This window comes from Trachurus japonicus, chromosome 22, assembly GCF_045865225.1.
Source record: "Trachurus japonicus isolate A0001 chromosome 22, Traja_1.0".
Lineage (NCBI taxonomy): Eukaryota > Metazoa > Chordata > Actinopteri > Carangiformes > Carangidae > Trachurus > Trachurus japonicus.
The window spans coordinates 120,774-138,561 of NC_140928.1; the positions used below are offsets into that span (position 1 = coordinate 120,774).

General features: G+C 48.4%; 1 protein-coding gene across 2 annotated transcripts in view; it reads left to right on the plus strand.

Annotated features, from left to right (window-relative positions):
* The first annotated feature begins 2,188 nt into the window (after window positions 1-2,188).
* The window catches only part of tecpr2 (tectonin beta-propeller repeat containing 2), a 69,603-nt gene continuing 54,003 nt past the window's right edge, over window positions 2,189-17,788 (plus strand). The window contains exons 1-7 of one of the 2 annotated variants that reach the window (XM_085767374.1): window positions 2,189-2,395; window positions 4,403-4,504; window positions 5,142-5,282; window positions 8,676-8,804; window positions 12,717-12,848; window positions 14,281-14,438; window positions 15,942-16,095. In XM_085767374.1, coding sequence (XP_085623500.1) covers window positions 4,427-4,504; window positions 5,142-5,282; window positions 8,676-8,804; window positions 12,717-12,848; window positions 14,281-14,438; window positions 15,942-16,095 — 792 coding nt within the window. In that variant the 5' untranslated portion in view covers window positions 2,189-2,395; window positions 4,403-4,426. The remainder of the gene's footprint in view (window positions 2,396-4,402; window positions 4,505-5,141; window positions 5,283-8,675; window positions 8,805-12,716; window positions 12,849-14,280; window positions 14,439-15,941; window positions 16,096-17,788) is intronic. The other variant, XM_085767375.1, reaches the window with a different exon arrangement.

Here is a 17,788-nt window from a genome sequence, read left to right on the forward strand (position 1 = left end):
GATAGCTACAAGTTTAATTCCTCCTGGCCAGTAGGTGTCGCTGCTCTCGCTCCAACCTTCCGTTTCACTGTTATTTTTTTTATTCAAAACTTTGTTTCACAATACAAAAACAGTTTTTCATGGTAAAATGCAGTTAATAAAGCACATTTATATTATACGCCAGGGGGAATTTATAAGTTTACCAAAAAAAATTCAAGTTTTCACATATATTGATAGTCTTAATCGCTTTCTGGTTGTTTGAGAATTTGATGGAGGTTATGTATTGCTTGAGCTCACCGTTAAAAGCAGTAAAGGAAGGTTTTTTTTAATGAACTTACATTTGTGAATATGAAATTTTGCCATTAACATAATAAGGTTGATAATAAAAGTTATGTTAGCTTTTTCCTTGTTTTTTTTTCAGGTCAGGGAGCCCAAACAGTAGTAGGCTACATTCCTCCAAAACAAAATAAAATCACCATCAACATTGATAGCAACAAAATTACAAATATCACTCCATAGTTTTTGCACAATAGGGCAGTTTCAGCATGTACAGAACAGAAAGTACAATTCACATCAATGTCTTTTTTAAATCTTTTTACAATGTGGTCATTGGATGGATAACATTTATGAATAATCTTAAATGAAATTTCTCTCACTCATTAGTTAACAGGTATCGGTTGGGTAAGAGCCAAATCTTCCAGTCGGTGTCCTCCATAAAATTGTTCCAGTATGAGATCACGTATGGAACTGTGGTGGCATCCCTTTTAAACAGGAGTCTTATTCATTTATTGTTTTTCCCATGGTTGCCGGCCAGACAAGCTTTACCTATTGGGGTGTCTGACAAGGATAACAGGGAGAGCTGGCTTGTTTCCATTCTTGGTTGAGATTTAAATAGCATGCAAACTCCAGATGGGATTGCTCCAAAAACTCTGGCAAAATCTGCAGGTGATACAGGAATATTATATTCAGATAAAAACTCATTATACGAATAGAGGAGACCATTCCTGTTGAATAATTGAGCCACATGTACAATGTTATTATTAAACCAATACTCAATAAAAAGGGATTTATGTTTAAATAAAATGTCCTTGTTGTTCCATATGTAATAGTTATGAGGTGAAAATTATGCTTGAAGATAATAAGGGACCAGGAGAGAATCCGTTGTACTGGTCGCCTGTTACAGCTACTGCTGTTGCCATAGAGATCATTCCATGCCGACGTTGCCAACGTTACCAGATGTAAATATTTACATATTTCGGACCCGCCAAAATTTATTAAACAATTATTTACTATTTTAAAAAAAAATCAGTAAAATGAATACTTTTATTCTGCACCCCTCTAGACATTCTGTAGATGCATTATTTTTGAAAAATTAATCCATTTGATGAAAAAGTTGTAGCTATAACCTTTAAATTAAATTAAATAACATTAAATTAAAACCATTACATTAACTGAAACACCAACATCCTTCCTCAGCAGCAGCATCGTCCGGTGGAACCAGAACTCCAGGTCCAGGTTTTCCGTTAAACCGTCTGAGTTTCCGTTTCCGGTCCTTCACTGATTAATTTATTAATTTATTTATTGATGAATCTAAGGACAGTTTTTTTATTTTTTGTTTTGGAGCCATTCAAGTGAGAGAACAGAGAGCACGAGCTGCGGTGGTTCAGAGAGAAGAGGAGAAAAACAGACGAAGAGAAAGCTGACTTTTTTTCTTTTTTTTCAATGAGCTTTATTGAAAACATTGTACATACAAACGGATGTACAGAGAACAAGGTTGTGCATAACAATCAAACATGAAACATCAGACAGGTGCTCCAATATGTATCAATAAACATAAATAATAAATAAATCAAATTATTATTTTTTTTCAATAAATCTTTATTGACAGAATATAATCAATACAAAGGCAGTTATTATGAATGTACCTTCAAACAAACAATTGAACAACAGCCAGGGGGGGGGGGGGGGGGGGGCTATAGGCTATTGAGTAAATACAGAGAATAAAGAGCACAGTTCATATGTTTTCATAGCTTTCTTATTATTCGAGTCACAGATACTTTGCATTTACTGTTCCGTTTCCCTTTGGGATGCCACAACACAAACAGGGTTTAGAGTGACGACATTTATAAATAAATCTAAATTTTTTTTTTTTTTTTTTTTTTTTGGTTTATTGTAAGCATAACATAATTTAAATAAATCTAAATAAAATAAGGTTTGAAGAGACCGCTGACGTCACAGACAGGAAGAGACGCGCTGACGTCAGACGCAGTCCCGGTGGGTGACCGACAGGCGGCGCTGATTGGCTGCAGCTCGGAGTCACCATGACAGCAGCTCAGACTGACAGGCTGCTGCTGCTTCATCTGGAATAAACATCTGGAGCAGCTACAACATCTACATCACCTGACGGGAGCGCGCAGTGAGTTCACGTGTACGAGCCTGACTGACTGACAGGTGTCCGCGTGCAGCTGACTGACAGGTGTCCGCGTGCAGCTGAGCACCGTGTGTGACGTCAGCTAACAGCTAGCACCGAGACAGCTGATGCTGCTTGTTGTTGTTTCATCTTGGTGTTGTGTCGTTGTGTTATTGTGTCGTTGTGTTGTTGTTGTTGTGTTGCTGCAGCGCAGTACGGACACACACACACACACACACACACACCCTGACCGTCACTCGGTGTGTGTCTGTTGTTGTGTGTCCGTTAACATCCTGTTTACTCCGTGTTCAACCGGAATTAGACTGTGTGTTACGGTTCATGTGTTTGAGGCGAAGCTGCTGCTCGGCCTGTGTTGTTTACACTGTTATAGCTGCTATTATGACACAGCGCGGACACCGTAGATACTACAACTACTAATAACATAATACTAATACTACTACTACTAATAATAATAATCAAGATTGAAAGTGTGTTGCCATGTCAACCAGTAGAAACAGGGTTAGATAGGATGTGATATGTGATATGTTGACAGGAATGTGTGTTGGTTTTTGCTTCACAGAGAAACAACACAATACAACACTCCCACCACATACACCACAATACACAGCCTAGTACACACAATACCACACAGTACAATACACAAGGACAGTCCAGTACCAGCAGGGCCGTACAGGGGAGAAAGGTGGTGATAACTCTAGGGGCCCAGCGCCCAGTAGGACCTGTAAAACCCCAGTAGTCTGATCTCTGTATGACTGATTTATTCTGCTTAGACCCTGACTGATACTCATAGTAACGCTGCATTAGCATCAAAACAAAGTAGGCTAAATAAGAAATTATAATACATACGTAGTGTAAGAAAAAAAAACTGGAGAAGTCAGGGGGGAGGGGCCCACTTTAGTATTCTTTAAGGGGACCCAGAATCCCTAGCAACGGCCCTGTAGACAATACCACACAGTACAATACACAAGCAGGACAGGACAGTACCAGCAGCTCCATCATCCACCCAACCTCAGTCACATCTGGAACATCAAGGCAGTTTTATCTGTCTCAAAGGGCTTTACATCCCATAATAACAACATCCTCTGTCCTTAGACCCTCACATCCACTGAGGAAAAACTCCATGGAAAACCCTTTTAACAGGGAAAACCAGGAGAAAGCTCAGGGTGAGCAACAGAGGAGGGATCAGACGGGACAGAGATGTTGTTACAGACAAGAAAACAGTTTATAACAGAGAATGTGAGAAACATGGAAATGTTAAAGGGACAGTTCACCCAAAATTGAAATTTTATCTCCTCCCCCTCATGTGGACTAAGGGCTGGGAGAAGTTTCAGAGTCCTCCGTGGCTTCTCTGAGTTACAGGGGGTCTCGGCGTAGCAGTGCATGTCCATATGACGGTTGCTAATGGATACCAACTGTCTTCGTAACAAAAAGACACACCAAAAAACATCCAAATACCTCCCGGAAGAGGAGCTTTGAGAAGCTTCCGCTACAAAACAAGCTTGAAATATAGACTTATTTAATTTTTTTTGGAACAATTTCTCATGTTGGGGCTTCAATACAAGAGGGACATTACATACGAGCAGCATGGAGGTATTTGGATGTTTTTTGGTGTGTCTTTTTGTTACGAAGACAGTTGGTATCCATTAGCAACCGTCATATGGACATGCACTGCTACGCCGAGACCCCCTGTAACTCAGAGAAGCCACGGAGGACTCTGAAACTTCTCCCAGCCCTTAGAAATGTCAATTTTGGGTGAACTATTCTTTTAACAACAGCTGAAGGAGGAAGCTTCTGGTAGGGAAGAGAGGAAGGGAGAGCAGACCAGTTTAATGGGAGGACTGGATGACACACTAGTTCACAGGAAGGGAGGGTCACATCTGTAACATCAGTCACATCTGTAACATCACACTAGTTCACAGGAAGGGAGGGTCACATCTGTAACATCAGTCACATCTGTAACATCTGTAACATCAGTCACATCTGTCTCCACAGCTGGATCAGAGCTGAACAGGAAACATGGAAGCAGCTGCGACTCCTTCGGTCCTGAGGGAGTTCTGTCCCCTCTACTACCTGCTCAACGCCATCCCAGCCAAGGTAACACAACAACATGACACTACACAACAACATGACACTACACAACAACACAACAACATGACACTACACAACAACATGACACTACACAACACAACACACAACATGACACAACACAACACAACACTACAAACAGCGGCTGCACTGTGAAGGGTGTAGAGAGTTAGAGTTGTGTTGAGTCTGAAGCCTTCAGCCTCTCCTGTACTACGAAGGTGTTTCTCTTTTAACCTGACTAGATCACCATGGTAACTGATGGCTAGATCACCACGGTAACTGATGGCTAGATCACCACGGTAACTGATGACTAGATCACCATGGTAACTGATGCTTAGCTCATAACCTGGTTATGTTCAGAGTTTAATCCTAAAAGCGCTTGAATACAACTTATTTTCATAATAACATAGAACATCTAATAACGTGTTGACGTGTTGACGTGTTGACGTGTTGACGTGTTGACGTGTTGACGTGGGTGAAGATAGAACCAAACTCTCACATTCAACAAACAGAAGGTTAAAGTTTCTTCAGTCTGGCCACAGAAACACAGCAGCTGGAACATCTGGACATGTTGAAATGAGGAAGTTAACAGGATGTATTTTACAGTCTGTTGTCTACCTGAGCCGATGATGTCATCTCTCCCCAGGTGCAGCGCGGCTTCCGCTCCGTCCTCGTCTACCTGACGGCGCTCGACAGCAGCAGCGACTTCGTTGCCGTGGGCAGCAGCATCGGGATGCTGTACCTGTACTGTCGTCGCCTGGCAACCATGAACAAGTACAGTCTGGAGGTCAGTGACATCACACTCGTACACATAGAAACGTAGACGCAGCGAGCCGCCGTGTCGCCATGACGACGGGACCAGAGCAGCTGAGACGGTTGAACCGGTAAAACGCTACCTGGCTAAGCCCCGCCCCCTCCACTCACTCTGTGGCTAAGCCCCGCCCCCTCCACTCACTCTGGCTAAGCCCCGCCCCCTCCACTCACTCTCTGGCTAAGCCCCGCCCCCTCCACTCACTCACTCTGGCTAAGCCCCGCCCCCTCCACTCACTCTGTGGCTAAGCCCCGCCCCCTCCACTCACTCTCTGGCTAAGCCCCGCCCCCTCCACTCACTCTGGCTTAGCCCCGCCCCCTCCACTCACTCTGGCTAAGCCCCGCCCCCTCCACTCACTCTGGCTAAGCCCCGCCCCCTCCACTCACTCACTCTCTGGCTAAGCCCCGCCCCCTCCACTCACTCACTCTGGCTAAGCCCCGCCCCCTCCACTCACTCTCTGGCTAAGCCCCGCCCCCTCCACTCACTCTGTGGCTAAGCCCCGCCCCCTCCACTCACTCTGGCTAAGCCCCGCCCCCTCCACTCACTCTCTGGCTAAGCCCCGCCCCCTCCACTCACTCACTCTGGCTAAGCCCCGCCCCCTCCACTCACTCTGTGGCTAAGCCCCGCCCCCTCCAGTCACTCTCTGGCTAAGCCCCGCCCCCTCCACTCACCCTACGGCTAAGCCCCGCCCCCTCCAGTCACTCTACGGCTAAGCCCCGCCCCCTCCACTCACCCCACGGCTAAGCCCCGCCCCCTCCACTCACCCTACGGCTAAGCCCCGCCCCCCCTCTGGCTAAGCCCCGCCCCTCCACTCACTCTCTGGCTAAGCCCCGCCCCCCTCTGGCTAAGCCCCGCCCCCTCCACTCACTCTCTGGCTAAGCCCCGCCCCCTCCACTCACTCTCTGGCTAAGCCCCGCCCCCTCCACTCACTCTACGGCTAAGCCCCGCCCCCTCCACTCACTCTGGCTAAGCCCCGCCCCCTCCACTCACTCACTCTGGCTAAGCCCCGCCCCCTCCACTCACTCTGTGGCTAAGCCCCGCCCCCTCCACTCACTCTGTGGCTAAGCCCCGCCCCCTCCACTCACTCTGGCTAAGCCCGCCCCCTCCACTCACTCTCTGGCTAAGCCCCGCCCCCTCCACTCACTCACTCTGGCTAAGCCCCGCCCCCTCCACTCACTCTGTGGCTAAGCCCGCCCCCTCCACTCACTCTGTGGCTAAGCCCCGCCCCCTCCACTCACTCTGTGGCTAAGCCCCGCCCCCTCCACGCACTCTCTGGCTAAGCCCCGCCCCCTCCACTCACTCTGGCTAAGCCCCGCCCCCTCCACTCACTCTGGATAAGCCCCGCCCCCTCCACTCACTCACTCTCTGGCTAAGCCCCGCCCCCTCCACGCACTCTCTGGCTAAGCCCCGCCCCCTCCACTCACTCTCTGGCTAAGCCCCGCCCCCCCCACTCACTGGGACAAACAGTCAACACTCGGTGACAGTTGCTATGGCAACAGCTGTCACAGTAGGAGACATTTCACAGGAGAGACAGAAAGATTAAATATCATCTGGAAGTCACCAAAACTTCACGTAGCTTTACTGCTATGGCTGTCGGTTGTTAGCCTGTCTATGGAGTTTTACATTATACGTTAGCATTAAGCTAGCGGGCTTTATGCTTAGTTGTGATACTGGCTAACATCTAAACATCTCTGACAATATGTTGTTGACTTAACTTAGAACAGATGTAGACATCCTTGTTAAGTTTATCCAGGTTTAGTTGGTGTTGTGGTCTACTGCATAACTTTATCCAGAGACACTTCTCTCGGTTGAGATGTGGCTTAGGAAAAGGTAAAAAAATCCCCCCGTGGCCTCTCAGGATACCTAGTGTCAGAGTTGCATGTGCCCCATGAACACCGTTTGACCATTTAAACTTAAAATGTCAAGAAAAAACATATAAAAACCAATGAAAACTGACTAACTGCAATGCATTTCAATGGACGTGGAAGCAGAGAATGTCCCAGTGTATGGGCTAGCTATGAGCACTGTGATTGGCTCATCGTGTTTGGGGGCGGGGCTTAGCCAGAGGTCAATTATTAGAGAACATTAGAGAATCGGCAGCGTGGGATCACGTCTGTGTGTTTTTGAAAAACACAGAATAATATACAATAAGAGACTTTGTCCCATCGTCACGACGTGAGTGAGTGAGGATCGGATGGTGGCTCAGGTTTAGTGATGTCACAAGACAAGGCAGCTTTATTAGTATAGCCCGTTTTTACCAACAGTCTGACTCAAAGGGCTTTACATCCCATCATAACAACATCCTCTGTCCTTAGACCCTCACATCCACTGAGGAAAAACTCCATAGAAACCCTTTTAACAGGGAAAACCAGGAGAAAGCTCAGGGTGAGCAACAGAGGAGGGATCATCACCCAGGACGAATCTCCTTGTTGTTTCCAACTACTTCCTGGTAGAAAACCAGCATGAGAACAATAGTGACGGACGAGAGTTTCACTATATTTATCTACTTTCTCATGTCACTATATCACCGTTTAGACTAATCTGATGTTTGTAAAGTTTATAAAACCAATGATTGGACAAACATTACTATTTCTGTGTGCACATTTTTGTAATTAGTCATGGTTATCATAGATTAGCCGGGCTAACGGTTAGCTACCTGTTTAACTTTAATAACTCAGTGACTCAATAAACGCTCCATGAAAAAATATTTTCTCCAGCGGATATCTGAGTTCCAACATGACTGAGCTAACTGGAGTAGTTTCATGTGGTGTCCCACAACGGGAGGGTTTTAACAGCTGACGTCCTGCTGTTAGCTTAGCTACCGTTAGCTTAGCTACCGTTAGCTTAGCTACCGTTAGCTGTCCCTGTCAGCTGAGCCACTGATGCTTTCTAGACACTGTGATTCCCCCAAACTGAATAAATACAACACATAGCAACACAAAACACACACACAGAAATAGTAATGTTTCTTCCATCATTTCAGATTTGTCTAAACGGTGATAGGGCCTGAAAAATATGATATATAGCTAAACTCTCGTTCGTTACTATTGATCTCATTCACATTACAGCTGGTTTTCTACCAGGAAGTAGAATGTAAACAACAGATTCGGTCTATAACGGCCCCGGTCCTCCTGATGAAATTAACACGCCAAATAATCGACCAATCAGAATTTAACCGACCAGTCGACAACGTTTAGAACTTCAACATGGCGGCCATCAGACTCATGGTGGCGCTGTTCAGCAGTAAGGAGCTACATCTACGTTTCTATAGCTACGCTCACACTGACCTGTGTGTGTGTGTGTGTGTGTGTGTGTGTGTGTGTGTGTGTGTGTGTGTGTGTGTGTGTGTGTGTGTGTGTGTGTGTGCAGGGGAAGTGTGATGCCATCACGGCCGTGAAGCTGCTCAGCTGTTTCGATGACCTTGTTGCCGTGGGAACAGCATCAGGACGAGTTGCTGTCTTCCACCTGGTGTCTCCACTTCCTGGACGAAACAAACAGGTAATAACCTGTCTGTCTCTCTACCTGTCTGTCTCACCTGTCTCTACCTGTCTGTCTCTCTACCTGTCTGTCTCTCTACCTGTCTGTCTCTACCTGTCTGTCTCTCTACCTGTCTGTCTCTCTACCTGTCTCTCTCTCACCTGTCTGTCTCTCTACCTGTCTCTCTCTCACCTGTCTGTCTCTACCTGTCTGTCTCTCTACCTGTCTGTCTCTCTACCTGTCTGTCTCTCTACCTGTCTGTCTCACCTGTCTCTACCTGTCTGTCTCTCTACCTGTCTGTCTCTCTACCTGTCTGTCTCTACCTGTCTGTCTCTCTACCTGTCTGTCTCTCTACCTGTCTCTCTCTCACCTGTCTGTCTCTCTACCTGTCTCTCTCTCACCTGTCTGTCTCTACCTGTCTGTCTCTCTACCTGTCTGTCTCTCTACCTGTCTCTCTCTCACCTGTCTGTCTCTCTACCTGTCTCTCTCTCACCTGTCTGTCTCTCTACCTGTCTGTCTCTCTACCTGTCTCTCTACCTGTCTCTCTACCTGTCTGTCTCTACCTGTCTGTCTCTCTACCTGTCTGTCTCACCTGTCTGTCTCTCTACCTGTCTGTCTCTCTACCTGTCTGTCTCTCTACCTGTCTGTCTCACCTGTCTGTCTCTCTACCTGTCTGTCTCTCTACCTGTCTGTCTCTCTACCTGTCTGTCTCACCTGTCTGTCTCTCTACCTGTCTGTCTCTCTACCTGTCTGTCTCTCTACCTGTCTCACCTGTCTCTACCTGTCTGTCTCTCTACCTGTCTGTCTCTCTACCTGTCTGTCTCTCTACCTGTCTCTCTCTCACCTGTCTGTCTCTCTACCTGTCTCTCTCTCACCTGTCTGTCTCTCTACCTGTCTGTCTCTCTACCTGTCTCTCTACCTGTCTCTCTACCTGTCTGTCTCTACCTGTCTGTCTCTCTACCTGTCTGTCTCACTACCTGTCTGTCTCTCTACCTGTCTGTCTCTCTACCTGTCTGTCTCACCTGTCTGTCTCTCTACCTGTCTGTCTCTCTACCTGTCTCACCTGTCTCTACCTGTCTGTCTCTCTACCTGTCTGTCTCTCTACCTGTCTCTCTCTCACCTGTCTGTCTCTCTACCTGTCTCTCTCTCACCTGTCTGTCTCTCTACCTGTCTGTCTCACCTGTCTGTCTCTCTACCTGTCTGTCTCTCTACCTGTCTCACCTGTCTCTACCTGTCTGTCTCTCTACCTGTCTGTCTCTCTACCTGTCTCTCTCTCACCTGTCTGTCTCTCTACCTGTCTCTCTCTCACCTGTCTGTCTCTCTACCTGTCTGTCTCTCTACCTGTCTCTCTACCTGTCTCTCTACCTGTCTGTCTCTACCTGTCTGTCTCTCTACCTGTCTGTCTCACCTGTCTGTCTCTCTACCTGTCTGTCTCTCTACCTGTCTGTCTCTCTACCTGTCTCTCTACCTGTCTGTCTCTCTACCTGTCTCACCTGTCTGTCTCTCTACCTGTCTGTCTCTCTACCTGTCTCTCTACCTGTCTGTCTCTACCTGTCTGTCTCTCTACCTGTCTGTCTCACCTGTCTGTCTCTCTACCTGTCTCTCTACCTGTCTGTCTCTACCTGTCTGTCTCTCTACCTGTCTGTCTCACCTGTCTGTCTCTCTACCTGTCTGTCTCTACCTGTCTCTCTACCTGTCTGTCTCACCTGTCTGTCTCTCTACCTGTCTCTCTACCTGTCTCTCTACCTGTCTGTCTCTACCTGTCTGTCTCTCTACCTGTCTGTCTCACTACCTGTCTGTCTCTCTACCTGTCTGTCTCTCTACCTGTCTGTCTCACCTGTCTGTCTCTCTACCTGTCTGTCTCTCTACCTGTCTCACCTGTCTCTACCTGTCTGTCTCTCTACCTGTCTGTCTCTCTACCTGTCTCTCTCTACCTGTCTGTCTCTCTACCTGTCTCTCTCTCACCTGTCTGTCTCTCTACCTGTCTGTCTCACCTGTCTGTCTCTCTACCTGTCTGTCTCTCTACCTGTCTCACCTGTCTCTACCTGTCTGTCTCTCTACCTGTCTGTCTCTCTACCTGTCTCTCTCTCACCTGTCTGTCTCTCTACCTGTCTCTCTCTCACCTGTCTGTCTCTCTACCTGTCTGTCTCTCTACCTGTCTCTCTACCTGTCTCTCTACCTGTCTGTCTCTACCTGTCTGTCTCTCTACCTGTCTCTCTCTCACCTGTCTGTCTCTCTACCTGTCTGTCTCTCTACCTGTCTCTCTACCTGTCTCTCTACCTGTCTGTCTCTACCTGTCTGTCTCTCTACCTGTCTGTCTCACTACCTGTCTGTCTCTCTACCTGTCTGTCTCTCTACCTGTCTGTCTCACCTGTCTGTCTCTCTACCTGTCTGTCTCTCTACCTGTCTCACCTGTCTCTACCTGTCTGTCTCTCTACCTGTCTGTCTCTCTACCTGTCTCTCTCTCACCTGTCTGTCTCTCTACCTGTCTCTCTCTCACCTGTCTGTCTCTCTACCTGTCTGTCTCACCTGTCTGTCTCTCTACCTGTCTGTCTCTCTACCTGTCTCACCTGTCTCTACCTGTCTGTCTCTCTACCTGTCTGTCTCTCTACCTGTCTCTCTCTCACCTGTCTGTCTCTCTACCTGTCTCTCTCTCACCTGTCTGTCTCTCTACCTGTCTGTCTCTCTACCTGTCTCTCTACCTGTCTCTCTACCTGTCTGTCTCTACCTGTCTGTCTCTCTACCTGTCTGTCTCACCTGTCTGTCTCTCTACCTGTCTGTCTCTCTACCTGTCTGTCTCTCTACCTGTCTGTCTCTCTACCTGTCTCTCTACCTGTCTGTCTCTCTACCTGTCTCACCTGTCTGTCTCTCTACCTGTCTGTCTCTCTACCTGTCTCTCTACCTGTCTGTCTCTACCTGTCTGTCTCTCTACCTGTCTGTCTCACCTGTCTGTCTCTCTACCTGTCTCTCTACCTGTCTGTCTCTACCTGTCTGTCTCTCTACCTGTCTGTCTCACCTGTCTGTCTCTCTACCTGTCTGTCTCTACCTGTCTCTCTACCTGTCTGTCTCACCTGTCTGTCTCTCTACCTGTCTCTCTACCTGTCTCTCTACCTGTCTGTCTCTACCTGTCTGTCTCTCTACCTGTCTGTCTCACTACCTGTCTGTCTCTCTACCTGTCTGTCTCACCTGTCTGTCTCTCTACCTGTCTGTCTCTCTACCTGTCTCACCTGTCTCTACCTGTCTGTCTCTCTACCTGTCTGTCTCTCTACCTGTCTCTCTCTCACCTGTCTGTCTCTCTACCTGTCTGTCTCACCTGTCTGTCTCTCTACCTGTCTGTCTCTCTACCTGTCTCACCTGTCTCTACCTGTCTGTCTCTCTACCTGTCTGTCTCTCTACCTGTCTCTCTCTCACCTGTCTGTCTCTCTACCTGTCTCTCTCTCACCTGTCTGTCTCTCTACCTGTCTGTCTCTCTACCTGTCTCTCTACCTGTCTCTCTACCTGTCTGTCTCTACCTGTCTGTCTCTCTACCTGTCTGTCTCACCTGTCTGTCTCTCTACCTGTCTGTCTCTCTACCTGTCTGTCTCTCTACCTGTCTGTCTCTCTACCTGTCTCTCTACCTGTCTGTCTCTACCTGTCTGTCTCTCTACCTGTCTGTCTCACCTGTCTGTCTCTCTACCTGTCTCTCTACCTGTCTGTCTCTCTACCTGTCTGTCTCTACCTGTCTGTCTCTACCTGTCTGTCTCTACCTGTCTGTCTCACCTGTCTGTCTCTACCTGTCTGTCTCTACCTGTCTGTCTCTACCTGTCTGTCTCTCTACCTGTCTGTCTCTACCTGTCTGTCTCTACCTGTCTGTCTCTCTACCTGTCTGTCTCTACCTGTCTGTCTCTACCTGTCTGTCTCTCTACCTGTCTGTCTCTACCTGTCTGTCTGCAGCTGAAGCGGTTCGACGTGGTTGGTCTCCATAGAGGTCAGGTGACCTCGTTGGCCTGGAGCACCAACGGGATGAAACTTTTCTCTGGAGACGACAAAGGACGAGTCGTCTTCACAGCCGTCGACCTGGACCAGGTACAACTACACAACTACACAACTACACAGCTACAACTACACAACTACACAACTACAACTACACAACTACACAACTACACAGCTACAACTACACAACTACACAACTACACAACTACACAGCTACAACTACACAACTACACAACTACACAGCTACAACTACACAACTACACAACTACACAGCTACAACTACACAACTACACAACTACACAACTACACAGCTACATGTAACCCACCTGGGTTTCTGAGCTTGCTCTTTGAAATAGTGCAGTTCCCTGGCCGACCAGAGGGTGGCGCGTCCGCTATGAGTAAAGCTCAGGTAAAGCCTGTGTTCACTCTCTTTCCGGCAGAAGATATTGCCTAAGAGCACCCAGCTCACCGACTGAGAACTCCCGGGTGAAACATTGTGTGAGGATTCAGCTGGAATGGAACGCCTCGGTTAGCAGGCCTTAGCTCCGATTGGTTTTTTTCCCAGATTGAGTCGATCGATTCGGGACCTGAACTTGGTGTTCAGTGGCGAGCCAGTTAAAGTGAAGGTTTGACTGTGGAGGAACCAGCAACGCGGTGTGGCCAGCCGCAGGATCCCTCTGCAGAACACAGCATCATCGATTCCCTCTTCATTCACAGACAGATAAGATTGACACTCCAAAAAATTCTACCCGGGTAGTTCGAACACAGATATTACAAGAACACACACACTCATACACAAGAGACCTTTGCTTCTTTCCGTAAAGGAGCAGTGCGCATTGGACATTGAACTCTTTATTCTTTGAGGAACCTCCAAAGAGGACATTTTATTTCAAGTTTATTTATTTTATTTTATTTATTTTGGGCCCATTTATTGTGCACTTGTGCACACTAGGAAGCCGGCTTAGGTAGGCAGGGTCTGTCATTTCATGTTTATTATTTTGTGTACAATACATTTGAATTCAAACCATCCAGTTGTGTGTGTGTGTGGTATTTCTGTTAACACAGGTTTTCAGGCTCCATAGTCATTCCTAAACCTTCTGATACTGGTCCAATAAATATCCTCTATACTTACCTTTGGTAACGGTTACATACACAACCACACACCTACACAACCACACAACCACACAACCACACTGCACTCACAAGGTTTCTAGTGTCTTTAGCCACAGGATTGGTCCTGCTCTCTTAACACTGTGTGTGTGTGTGTGTGTCTGTGTGTGTGTGTGTCTGTGTGTGTGTGTGTGTGTGTGTGTGTGTCTGTGTGTGTGTGTGTGTGTGTGTGTGTGTGTCTGTGTGTGTGTGTGTGTGTGTGTCTGTGTGTCTGTGTGTGTGTGTGTGTGTGTGTGTGTGTGTGTGTGTCTGTGTGTGTGTGTGTGTGTGTGTGTGTGTGTGTGTGTGTGTGTGTGTGTGTGTGTGTGTGTGTGTCTGTGTGTGTGTGTGTGTGTGTGTGTCTGTGTGTGTCCAGGGTGTGTGTAAGCCGGTGCTGCTGCTGGAAGAGGCCTCGGCCGTGGTTCAGGTGGAGTACAGCCACCAGGTGCTGCTGGTCTCCACCCAGCAGAGAACTCTGCTCTACTGCACTCAGAGACAGACACACACACAGCTGGGCAGCAAGCCACGCAAGAGGTAACACAACACAACACAACACACCACAACACAACACACAGCTGGGCAGCAAGCCACGCAAGAGGTAACACAACACGACACAACACAACACAACACAACACAACACAACACAACACAACACAACACAACACAGCACACAGCTGGGCAGCAAGCCACGCAAGAGGTAACACAACACAACACAACATACCACAACACAACACACAGCTGGGCAGCAAGCCACGCAAGAGGTAACACAACACACAACACAACACAACACAACACAACACAACACAACACAACACAACACACAGAGACAGACACACACACAGCTGGGCAGCAAGCCACGCAAGAGGTAACACAACACAACACAACACAACACACAGCTGGGCAGCAAGCCACGCAAGAGGTAACACAACACAACACAACACACAACACAACACAACACAACACAACACACCACTCAGAGACAGACACACACACACAGCTGGGCAGCAAGCCACGCAAGAGGTAACACAACACAACACACGACACAACCGACACCTGACAGTGGCTGTGTTCGAAATCTCCCCTATCACAGATGTAGTGCTCTAACTATGTCGTGTGTTCAACATGTTGTAGTGTTGTTCGAATTCTCCGCCATTAATTTCATCCACTATGTAGTGGACGACAAAACACCCACAATGCACCGCAAAACTGAGTGAACAAGCGATGTACACTACTTCCTACTCCCGTATCCCACAATGCAATGCGGTCGTGTTTTGCCAGAGAAGAAGAGGAAGCTAATTAGCATGTTAGCTACGATTTATTTAGGCAATTTACCAAAAAAACTCCTCAGACGTATTTGCCTTGGCTCCGTTTGCCTGAGCAGCAGGAGTTGGGCAGCAGCATCTGAACATTAACAGGCAGCATTAAATCAATCTGATAAAGAAACTGTAGTAGAATATGTAGTAAATACGATCTGACGAGCTAAGCTAATAGCCACAGAGCCGCTAACGGCTCACGGTCGGGACACACAACAGTAGTCGACCAAACCAAACTTCCGATATTTCAACAGTTTATTGTAGAGAAACACAACCACACAGAATCACATCCTAAAATGTTCCCACAAGGGTCTGGTTTTTATTATTTTATTTTTTATGTGTCCGGTTTGTTTCATACATCCATGGTTTGTTTACATGATTCTCGGCGCGTCTGCTTCCGTCACAGCAGTAGGCTAACACGCTAACACGCTAACACCTGGCGCATCAGCTGACGCAACCACGTCCAGAAAATTACCGTCTAGTGTCCGAATTCTCCTCCCGTCGTTCCCTACATCGTGTACATGATGTAGTGGAGAGGGAGTGAGTGAGTGGATGATTTCGAACACAGCCAGTGGTTGTGTGTGTCGTGTGTGTTGTGTGTGTTGCTTAGCGGCTGCTAAGCAGCGACATTGGTTGTGTGTGTTGTGTGGTTGTGTGTAACAGTGGTTGTGTGTGTTGTGTGGTTGTGTGTAACAGTGGTTGTGTGTCTGTGTGTGTTGCTTAGCAGCGGGCGGTTCGGCGGCTGCTTCCTTCCCGGTCTCTGTAAACAGAGCGACCTCCAGGTTTTCGCTGCTCGACCGGGACTCCGACTGTGGAGGTCGGACGTCAGAGGACAAGTGGAGGACACACGGCTGCTCAGACCGCTGTTCAACACACAGGTCTGTTGGAATACTGGGAATACTGGGAATACTGGGGGCACTGGGAATACTGGGGGCACTGGGAATACTGGGGGCACTGGGAATACTGGGGGCACTGGGAATACTGGGAACACTGGGGGCACTGGGAACACTGGGGGCACTGGGAATACTGGGAGCACTGGGAATACTGGGAATACTGGGGGCACTGGGAACATTGGGAATACTGGGGGCACTGGGAATACTGGGGGCACTGGGAATACTGGGGGCACTGGGAACACTGGGAATACTGGGAATACTGGGGGCACTGGGAACACTGGGGGCACTGGGAATACTGGGAATACTGGGGGCACTGGGAACACTGGGGGCACTGGGAATACTGGGGGCACTGGGAATACTGGGAACACTGGGGGCACTGGGAATACTGGGGGCACTGGGAATACTGGGGGCACTGGGAATACTGGGAATACTGGGGGCACTGGGAATACTGGGAATACTGGGGGCACTGGGAATACTGGGGGCACTGGGAATACTGGGAACACTGGGAATACTGGGGGCACTGGGAATACTGGGAATACTGGTGGCACTGGGAATACTGGGGGCACTGGGAATACTGGGAATACTGGGGGCACTGGGAATACTGGGAACACTGGGGGCACTGGGAATACTGGGAATACTGGGAGCACTGGGAATACTGGGAACACTGGGAATACTGGGAACACTGGGGGCACTGGGAATACTGGGAATACTGGGAACACTGGGAATACTGGGAATACTGAGGGCACTGGGAACATTGGGAATACTGGGAATACTGGGGGCACTGGGAACACTGGGAACACTGGGGGCACTGGGAATACTGGGAATACTGGGGGCACTGGGAATACTGGGAATACTGGGGGCACTGGGAATACTGGGGGCACTGGGAATACTGGGAATACTGGGAATACTGGGAGCACTGGGAATACTGGGGGCACTGGGAATACTGAGGGCACTGGGAACATTGGGAATACTGGGGGCACTGGGAACACTGGGGGCACTGGGAATACTGGGAGCACTGGGAACACTGGGAATAATGGGAACACTGGGGGCACTGGGAATACTGGGAACACTGGGGGCACTGGGAACACTGGGAATACTGGGAACACTGGGAACATTGGGAATACTGGGAATACTGGGGGCACTGGGAATACTGGGAATACTGGGGGCACTGGGAACACTGGGGGCACTGGGAATACTGGGAGCACTGGGAACACTGGGAATACTGGGAATAATGGGAACACTGGGGGCACTGGGAATACTGGGAACACTGGGAATACTGGGAACACTGGGGGCACTGGGAATACTGGGGGCACTGGGAACATTGGGAATACTGGGGGCACTGGGAACATTGGGAATACTGGGAATACTGAGGGCACTGGGAACACAGGTGGCACTAGGAACACTGAGGGCACTGGGAATACTGGGAATACTGGGAACACTGGGGGCACTGGGAATACTGGGAATAATGGGAACACTGGGAATACTGGGAATAATGGGAACACTGGGAATACTGGGAACGCTAGGGGCACTGGGAACACTAGGAACACTGTCTGTCTCTATACCTGCCTACCTGTCTAACTTCCCGTCCACCTGTCTGTCTCTCCACCTGTCTATCTGTCCACCTGTCTGTCTCTCTACCTGTCCACCTGTCTACCTGTCCACCTGTCTGTCTCTATAC